This window comes from Cibotium barometz, chromosome 60 (assembly GCF_041138505.1).
Source record: "Cibotium barometz isolate CiBa-2024 chromosome 60, ASM4113850v1, whole genome shotgun sequence".
NCBI classification, from domain to species: Eukaryota; Viridiplantae; Streptophyta; class Polypodiopsida; order Cyatheales; family Cibotiaceae; genus Cibotium; species Cibotium barometz.
The window spans coordinates 28,434,770-28,445,138 of record NC_141105.1 but is presented as its reverse complement, the minus strand read 5'-3'; the positions used below and the strand labels follow the sequence as shown (position 1 = coordinate 28,445,138).

At 38.6% G+C, this 10,369-nt stretch overlaps 1 protein-coding gene across 1 annotated transcript; it reads left to right on the top strand.

Annotated features, from left to right (window-relative positions):
- The first annotated feature begins 2,711 nt into the window (after nucleotides 1-2,711).
- Nucleotides 2,712-4,210, top strand: LOC147605206 (uncharacterized). The gene is made up of 2 exons (XM_086794420.1): nucleotides 2,712-3,790; nucleotides 3,977-4,210. The coding sequence occupies exons 1-2, from the start codon at nucleotides 3,581-3,583 to the stop codon at nucleotides 4,100-4,102; spliced, it is 336 nt and encodes a 111-aa protein (XP_086650546.1). The 5' UTR covers nucleotides 2,712-3,580; the 3' UTR covers nucleotides 4,103-4,210.
- The last annotated feature ends 6,159 nt before the right edge of the window (nucleotides 4,211-10,369 follow it).

The following is a 10,369-nucleotide window of genomic DNA, read 5'->3' as shown; positions in this document are numbered from 1 at the left end:
AAAATTTCACCACCATGAGCCCATTTTTGTAGAGAGAGAATGTGTATAAATCCTTAAAGGGCCCAATTTCAGTCCAAATTTCCCCTAATGTTCTGTAGCCAATACTTCAAGCCAAAATATGCCAGTGAATGCTTCAACTTTCCTCTATGGAAAATCCCCGTTCACACCTTGGTTCCTGACATAGTGTCAAACAATGTTCAAGACTGGTGAGAGGACCAAATTGGTGACACACCCATATGGACAAGGTCATGGGGTGCCTAGTGTAGCTTTTCAATGTTACTACTGCAAGGCACTAGGACATCGGAAGAAAGAGTGTCCAATCTGGCAGTGCCATCAAATGGAACTCCAGAAAACACAAGGAGAGGGGTCCACTTCAACTCAGTCTAGCAATTAACTTAGTGCAGATTCAATCAATTTTGTAGGAAGTGGAGCCTCCACAGGCTGTCATGGTAGTCAGAGGGCGCAACCCCAAAATTGCGAGGAGCAACGGGCAGCGGGTCTGAAACCAAGTCACCAAGTTGGTTCAGGAAGCACAAGGTGAGGTTCAGAACATGCATATATTATGGTGAAAGCAGAATGTCCAAAGAATGTCTAAAAATTACAAGGTGCTGAGGAAGGCCATAAAGTGTCGGAAGCACCAAAAGCAAGGGGAAAAGGTGTAAAAGAGCTAGAAAGTGCTGGAAGCACTAAAAGGATGCCAGAAAGGTGTACAACAAGTTCAAGAAGGGTTGGAAGTGTCATTATCGAGTCAGGGAACCGATAATATAGAAGAGTGAACTCCAAGGAGAATCCGGAGGGATGTAACAGGAGCAAGGGAAGTATAGAGGAAAGAGCCAACCCACTCAAAGGGCAGGAACAATAGGAGTGGAGTGGACATGAGAAAGGGGTACGAATATTACCTCAAATAGTGGCAAGTGAAGAGCAGACAACTAATTCACCACCAAAGTACGATATATGGGAAGATTTATAGAAGATGAGGCTTAATATCACATTGGATCAATTTCTATACTTAGTTCCTAATTATAGGTAAAGGCTATTAAAAAAGATAATTTTTGTGGAATCGTTGGTAGAGATTTAGTCTAACAGTAGTCCGATGAACACAATGCAATGTGGCTCTATAGAACCAATTATGGATTATGGTGAAGTAGTTCCGGAAGAAGTGACAGTAATATTTGAAGAATGCAAAGTACCTCGAGTTCTCATTAATGGAGGATCTAGAGTTAATGTGTTATCAGAAGAAATGGCTCATAGCCTAGGCATCGCAAATATTCAACCGGCACCTTTCGTTGTCAATATGGTGGATCAACGAAGAGTGATGCCTACGGGCATTGTCCGAAATCAAGACTGTAAATTTTAGGCGTCCTTCGTAATACGTCGGATACAAGAGAATTTTGGAGCATACTCGATGCTACTTGGCCCCGACCAAGGTCCATCATGGCAAAATCTAACACAACTAGGAGACATATCGGCTAACCATGGAGAAGGGAAAGAAGAAGATCAAAGTATTTGTGTTTTCAAACGGAAAAGTCAACCTGTCAGATTGACACCTCTGTGTGCAGAAGGACTTAAATGGCTAGAAGGAGTGGAAGATCATGAAGAAGGGAAGATGTTAAAAGAAAATCCGAATTTATTCTCTTTATTTGAGTGGATGTTGATCTGATAGTGTAACAATAGGAGCCAAAAGATGTGGCAGTGCAACCAGCTCTGAGGACCATGGAAGATGTGTAAAGGTTGCTGAGAGCTCCTTCTTCTCCACCCAGCCATAGCCAAAAGAGACACACCGGTTCCTATATCAAGACCCCATGTCTTTTTATAGCATGGTTCCCTTTCACACATACCCGGACACTCTTATTAGTGCCTAGTCACCCTAAGGTATGTTACCGGCCTCTTGGCTCCCTTGAACACCGCCCATGCCTTGCTCGGACGGTCAAGCTCTCTAGGCTCCCAATAAATCCGTTGGCATGACATTACTTCCCCCTTAAGAAGAGTTTTCATCCTTGAAAACAAAATTCGAAAACCTATTTCTGAGTGCGCTTACCTTTTCCCAGGTAGAACCTTCTTCTGGTCTATCCTTCCACTTGACTAAACACTCCTGTCGTACAGAGTTTCGAGTTCTTTTCTCTTGGAAATCCAAGACTTTTGCTGGTTCGTGTAGTAAGAATGGAGATTCAATACATTAGGAAAAAAGGGAGCTCATTTTGGGGCCTTTTAGGATTTGGAAAAATAGTCTCTCAACAACCAATGAGGAGAAAGCCAACGTAACGTTGAAATTTCACCAAAAACAAGTGAAAATAGGAAAAACAAATAGTACTTTATGTTCGTAGAAGCGTGCCATAGTTAATGTTCAAGATACTATAACGATTTTGAGTCTGACAAGGTCTTTTTTTTTAAAAAAAAACTAAAGATACTATCACGATTTTGAGTTTGACATTGATGTCTTTTCAAAAAAAACTACTTACTGAAACTAGGTTTCCCTCCCAAACTACTCTCCCCTCCCAAACTAGTCTTCCGACGCCCTTCCTCCCTCCCTCTCTCTCTCACTCGCTCTCTTCCAACCTTCATCTTGTACCTAGAGGCATGGCCAGCCCTCCAATCTGAAACATTCAAGGACAAAAGTTTGCGTTCTTTGCCAAAATGATTCTCATGCTTGTATTTCTTTATTTTTATCTATACGGTTTTTAATTATTTTCAATGTTCAATCTTTGAATCAGATCCACTCGCCTGTAAACTTTGAGTGTTGACACGATAGTGCAACTGTGCTGCATATCCTTATACGGAATGATGGGTTCAGGCAGGTATCTATGACCAAAGTATAAACATGAGCACTTTGCTTCGCCAAGATGTTTCTTTCATTTTATAAGCGCTTTCATTTTAAATTGTATTGTTTTGTAAAAGGTACCTGCTTTTGATTTTTCTGATGCTCAGGTTTTAGATTGGATTGTGTTCAACAGGTTTGGAAGAAGCCTGCTTTTGATTTTTTTTTAAAACGTTGTGTAGATCAAATCAACAAAGATAGAGATACCAACGTCACCCATTTACCTCACCGGCCTCGGTCTTCAATTTTTGCTATAGAAATTGCCAACACATCTACTACTAAAGGTCATTGACAAACATTGAGTGTATCAAAAGGAAGTTGGGTGCTAATGCAACCTAATAGAAGAAGGAAAAGACGATCCGGCAACAACTTTTTGATATCTTGGAAGGGTAGAGTGTTGGATCTTAGAACAAAGGATGGGACAAAAACGAAGATGGAAATATTGATTCAACATGTGTACATGCATAGAGAACTTGTCTTATTGGATGAACCAGACAATTTCCCACACCACAGACCAAATTGTGTGAATAACTTACTTGAGAGTTTAGAGAAATTAAACATAAGTTTTTGACTTTATATTTGACTGACTTGTTTGTGTTTTTTGTTTTAGATATATACCCTCCATCCTATCAGGAGTGGCAACCAGGGGAATGCATTTTAGGGTTCATAGATGTTTTACATGGATCCATAGGGGAATTGCAGTATCCAGGTAGATCTGCAACACAACTTTCTCAATCAAGTATCTTTTTCTATAAACGAAGTAGGATGATTGGAAATAAACTTGTTCCGTTAGATCAAGACCTAAACGGGTTTGCTCCTGACAATGTATCAATTGACATTACTGTGAATGAGAATGGAAACTTGGTGAGTTTTATATCAATCAGACGGAAATGTACACTTGCTCAATTGCAGCACGACATTCATATGGAGGCAAACAGAACAGCAGGATTTGCATTCGTGCTCAACAACAAGAAGGTAAACTTACTGTGTTTATTTAATTCATTAATTCAATGCGGAGATATCCCCGATGGGATTATTGACATCCAGCTAAATTGATCATTGGAGGTACTAAAGAACATATATTTTGTTCAGTTTTTCTACACTGCTATGAAAGTCAAATAATATATTGATTCTCAATCCTTATCAACCCTTGCTCTCTAGGTTGCTGTGGAGACAACAATTGATGATGTGGACAGTCCTGCGAGGGAAGGCTCTTGCATTGAGTCTACAAATGATATTTTTTTTTGTGACAGTCAGACACATTGGACTGCTCAACATTCTTTGTAAGCTCAAATGAAGAGCGAGTACAGGAAAGAGTCAATGACCTTTTGGTCCTCGGCCGACTGGGATCTGTACAATGACATTGTTAATAAAGTGATCAATTTTATTCCAAATGTCTACATGCTTTCAAAGTGTCTCTCTCTCTTCCTACATTTATAAATATCATGTCAAGTCTATGGAGATAGAGGGTATCAGTTGCAAAACATCTTTCATTTGATTGATAGATTACTAGATTCAAAGAAGTTAATACATATAATCATCCCAAAACATCTTTCATTTGATTGATAGATTACTAGATTCAAAGAAGTTAATACATATAATCATCCCAAATGATCTTGTAGCTGCTCTTGGTTAGGATCTCCGCTTGTTAAGATTTACAATGACATTGTTAATATATTGATCAATTTTAAACCAAATTACTACATGCTTTCAAAGTCTCTCTCTCTCTCTCTCTCTCTCTCTCTCTCTCTCTCTCTCTCTCTCTCTCTCTCTCTCTCTCTCTCTCTCTCTCTCTCTCTCTTTTCATACATTTAAATCTATTTATAAATATCATGACAAGTCTATGGAGATAGAGGGATTCATTTGCAAAGCATCTTCCATTTTAATTTTATACATAGTCATCCCAAATCATATAAGCATCACTAGATTAAAAGAATGTTATACAAATAATCATTCCAAATCATCCCAAATGATCATCAGGCTGTCCTTGGTCAATATCCCCACTAAGATTTTGGAGCCCCGAGGTCGCCCACTGCATCTTCAAGGTCTTCAAGGCCTGGGATCTGGAAGCTCTCCACTCCAAGTCCACTTGGTTATTTGTCCTCCTCATCATGTTTGGGCCTTTACCAGGTTTTCTTTCTGTAGACTTGCTTCTAGCCATAGAAGAAAGAAACAGATAATATCTGTCATAAACAAAGAGGGGTTTCTCATCAAAACAGACTGCAAACAAACAGAGAAAATACAGCAACAAGAGTATTCCAATGCAAGAACAGTTATTTGCATGAAAATGCGATATGGGCAGTATGGAAATCTAAATGGCCTCTCCTCGCGTTTTCATGCAAATTTAAAACTTCCCTAAATTTAGGACCTTTGCAGCAATCTGGATCTATTGGCATGGCATCACAGGCCAATTGCACTCTTTGGAATGCATCAAAAGTCCTCGAAGTGACACACAAAAATTTCATACAGACATTTGATTGAAAACGCAATTATGCTACTTCAAAAACATCAAACACTCTCCCTCGCATTTACATGCAAATCTTGAGATTTTATACCTGAGGATGGTGTTGCAAATTATGAAGAGGGTTTATTTCATGCCTACATCAAGGATTGTGTGAAAGAAATATGAGAACTTCTGGCTTTCCTACTAGTATGTGCTTGTAACTGTATGGAAAGACAAAAAAAATTGTAGTTGTAGAAACCGAAACTTGGAAGAACAGGTCATGAAATGCTTCAGAAGTCCTCAGTGTGTAAAGAAAAAGGCTAAAATGTAGATTTGCATAAAAACGCGATTATGACACTCAAGGAAGAGCAAACACTAGCCCTCACGTTTTCATGCAAATTTGTATGATGAGCAGGAAATAACCAAAAGGGCAATCCCTCAGCCCTATTCTTGAGATTTTCTACTTGATCATGTTGTAAAAAATATGTAAAGGGTGTCCTGCATGCCTACTAATGGTTTGTGTTTGTAAGTGTATGGAAAAACAAGGCCATTTCAATGACGCAGAAGTTTGGCTATTCCCCATTTAGACAGAAACTTGTGTGAATAGTTAAAAGTATGCAGGACAAGAAAGTTTGAGTTGTACTGACCTGCAGGCTGTCTCTGGATGTGCTAGATGATGAAGGTGGTGCCTCTGTGTAGTCTAAGTAATGCTTCTTTGTGGTCTTAGTGGTGCCTCTGTAGTCTCAGTGATGCCTCTATAATCTGAGTGTAGTCTGTGATGATGAAGAGGATGCTGATGATGGAGAGTAGGAAGGAAGACACTCTAATAAATACCACACGTGTGGGTACAAGTCGTATCTCACACGTGTGGGTGGGACCCACGCACCCTAGGAAATTGAATTCTGACATATCTAGATGTGACCTTTATTGCCTTGGAATTTGTGCCATTTATAAATGCTTCTTGGATTCCCTCCTAAGCCTCACTCTTCCCTCCTTAGCCCACACTTCCTCCTCAGTCCACACTTCCCTGCATACTTTCTTTCTCCTCCTCATCATCCATCCTCATCCTTCCAACACCCTTCCATCCTCATACTTCCCACTATGCCTCACTCTAGACATGATTCCCTGAACAGACTTTCAATCTTTTTGTCACAAATTCAAGATCCATGATCCATGTGTTTCTTAGGAAATAGGTGTATCTTATTCAGATGTCCCTATTTCTTCCTTTGGAAAATTTGCATGAAAATGCGCAGAGAGAGTTTTAGTTTTCCTAAAGACCCCATATCGCATTTTCGTGCTAATTTTCTGTCTTAGTGTAGTTTGTCAAAATTGTCACCTTAATGTCATGAATTTTGTTGAGAAATAATATATCGAGCTGCATTTATGTTGAATAGAGGAATTAGCATGAAAACGCGCAGAGACTGTTTTGCTTTTCCCTAAGAACTCGTATCGCATTTTCATGCTAATTTTAGTTTTTATGTAGTTTCTCAAAATTGACACCTTCCTGGTCATGTGACCCTTTGCCTTGAGCTTCTGAGGTTGCATCTTTGCCAGTTAATCTCATATGCTTTTTGTAACTCGAATTATTGAAGTGTGGCGGTATCTATCCAAATATTCAAAAAAACAAGCAATCACCAAGTTGAGTGATGGACTCTTTATGAGAGGCTTAAATACGTCGTCAAAAGAGATGCGAAATCTACGGGAAACAAAGAAATCTAAGAATGTATTTAATGCAATATCTTGTTAGTTATGTAAAAGATTATCTTATTCTTTTTTAAAGTGACAGATGTGCAGTCCTTTTACTGACAGTATTGAACCACGTTTCCGTATTTTACTATTTTTCATGTCTTTTAGGAGACAAATATATGAGAAAATAGCGAATTTCTTACAGGGCCCCAAAATGAGCTCCCTTTTTTCCTAATGAGTTCTACTAGGATCTGTTGTGGACTGATGAGATTATCGTCATCACCCAACTTCTTTTTCAGTCTACTGACATGAAAAACTGGATGAACTTTAGAGCTTTCTGGTAAAGCTAACTTATAAATAACACTACCTACTTTTTTAAGTATTGTAAATGGACCACAACACCTTGGAGCTAGCTTTGGGCTTCTCCCCGTTTTCAAAATTTTAAAATGTGGAGGAGCCTTTAAAAACACTTTATCACCTTCCTCAAAGATGATTTGCCTATGATCTTTGTCGGCATAATGTTTAACACGGTCCTGTGCTCTCTTAACATTGTCTTTTGTAATTTTTGTCATCTCTTGGAGATCTTGAAGAAAATATTTAACCTTTTGCATCTTTTCTTTCTCGAGTCCAACAGCCACTGGAGCTCGTGGTTGAAAACCATACATCAACATAAATGGACCAAATCCCATGGGTGGTTGAATGTTTGGCACTATTATAAGCAAACTCCAATATGGGTAAATATTCTTCCCAATTGGTTTGCTTTTTACATACATATGCTTGTAGCATATCTTCTAAGACTTGGTTGACTCTCTCGGTTTGACCATCACTTTGAGGATGATCAGTCGTACTCATACTTAGCATGGTGTCCAATCTCTTGAACACAGCACGCCAAAAGTGACTGTTAAACTTTGTATCTCTATCACTAACTGTATTGGCTGGTAAGCCAAATAGTCGGTAGATATCCTCAACAAATAGACTTGTCATTTTTGTCGAAATAAACCAACACATTTTAGTCAACCTATCTATGACCACCCAAATCGGATCATGACCTCTGTTCATTTTAGGTAATCCAACTATAAAGTCCATTGAGATACTCTCCCACTTACCATTTGGGATCTCTAGTGGTCTTAGTAAACCACCTACTTTTAGGTGTTCTGCTTTATTGACCTAGCACTTTTGGCAATTTAAGACATAGTCTTGGACGTCCTTACTTAAGCCAAACTAATAAAATTGTCTCTTAACTAGTGTGTATGTCTTCCATATTCCAGGATAACCAGCACTCGAACTATCATGACATTCATATAAAATTTGGCGCCTAATGTCTGAGTCCGAAGGTATACATAATCTACCTTTGTAAAGTAGGTAACCATTATCAATGGAAAAATTCTTCCAACGATTTCTTTCATCACTCGTATAAGTGACATGTCTCCGTGTGAGACATCTCTCGATACTCACCGCTAGTGGAAGTGTCTGTCTCTTGAATGGGGCTATCTTTATTTGTAGTCAAGGGATCCCTCTTCTCTATGACACTCCACACATGGGCATAATGTGGATCATCAATGCACTTCCCCTTATGTGATTCCAAAAAATCACGCTTAATTTGAGTAAAACTCAACTCATTAACCATGGGCATGCGACTCAATGAATCGGCTACCACATTGTAACGCCCTTTTTTATATCTTAGTTGAAAGTCAAACTCTTGGAGAAACTCTCCCCATTAAGCTTTGCGTCCTTTCAACTCTTTTTTACTAGAATAGCCACTTGATACTCCCATGATCAAAGACTGTCTCAAATCTCGCACCATATAAATAATGCCTTCACTTCTTTAAGGCATTGATTATAGCATATGACTCCCTTTCATAAGTTGAATAATTTTGTTGAGCTCTATCCAACTTTTTACTTTCGAATGCAATTAGTTTCCCCCCTTGTAAGAGCACTGCACCTACTGCATCATTACTAGCATCCGACTCTACCACAAAGGGTTGATTCGGATTGACAACTTGGAGAATGGGAACTGTAGCTATATCTACCTTAAGTTTTTCAAAACTTCTTTGCTAGGAATGCCCCAAACGAAGGTCTTTCCCTTTCCTTTAAGCTGGTCCATCATCGGAACAACTATCTTAGCATAATCTCGGACATACTTTCATTAGAATCCAAACAAACCAAGAAAAATTTGTAATTCTTCTAGCTTGTGGGATATGGCCATTTCAATATGGCTTCAACTTTCGTTGGATCCATACGAATGCCATCTTTCGAGATTATGTGGCATGAGTATTGAATATCTTATATGAAGAATTCACATTTACTCTCTTTGGCACATAAAGTGAATGCTTCCTAAGTAACTCAAATATTTGCCTAGTGTTCGAGATGTTCTTTCTTCGTACGACTATAGATCAGGATGTCGTCTAGGAAAACCATGACAAATTTTCCTAAATAAGGTTTCAAGACACTATCCATCCATGAGTGTCATGAATGTGGCCAGAGCATTAGTCAAACCAAAGGGCATGACTAAAAACTTATAGTGTGACCAAACTTAGTTCGAAAAGCAATCTTTTGGACATCCACTTCCCGAATTCTCACTTGATGATATCCGAATCGTAAATCGATTTTCGTAAAGTACTTTGCCCCTTGGAGTTGATCAAACAACTCATCTATTTGTGGCAAAGGATACTTATTCTTAATCGTGATTTGATTCAAAGCACGGTAGTCTACACATAACCACATAGACCCATCTTTTTTCTTCGCCAATAGAATTGGTAAAGTCCAAGGTGAAGCGCTTGGTCTAATGATTTCACTTTTAAGGTAGTCCTTTAACTGTCGTTCGCCTTCTTGTATTTCCTTAAAACTAAGCCTATAAACAGGCTTACTTACTGGCTTTGAGCCAGGTAGTACTTCAATTGGATGCTCAACTTCGCGGGATAGGAGGTAATCCTTCCTGTAAGAAACACATCTTTAAATTTTTGTAAACAATTGCTTTAAGGATTCATTAACTTTTTTATTGTTAACATGCTTTGATTGAAAAGAAGTCATGTAAACACTATGCTCACTCAAACCACTTATGTTTTCACATGCGAAAAAAGAAATGACATCATCAAGACTCATGTAGCACAAAAAGATGTTTTCTACTTCATTAGCTTGTACAAGGTGATTGAGTTCCATAGAGCATATAACAGGTGAGGAGGGTACATCATGTTCACCTTGCAAGCGCACTTTCTTACTATCTACTTCAAACTCAAAAGAATTATGCAAATAACTTCTAAACAAAAATGGACCAGTGTTATATAACCACTCTCGACCTTGATATGCATAACTTGAAAATCCAAATGCATCTCATGACCTTGAATGACTAATGAAACATCACGAACTATTGTATCCCAGACATCTTTATCATAGGCGTTAATCAAAGAAACCACATACTTATTATC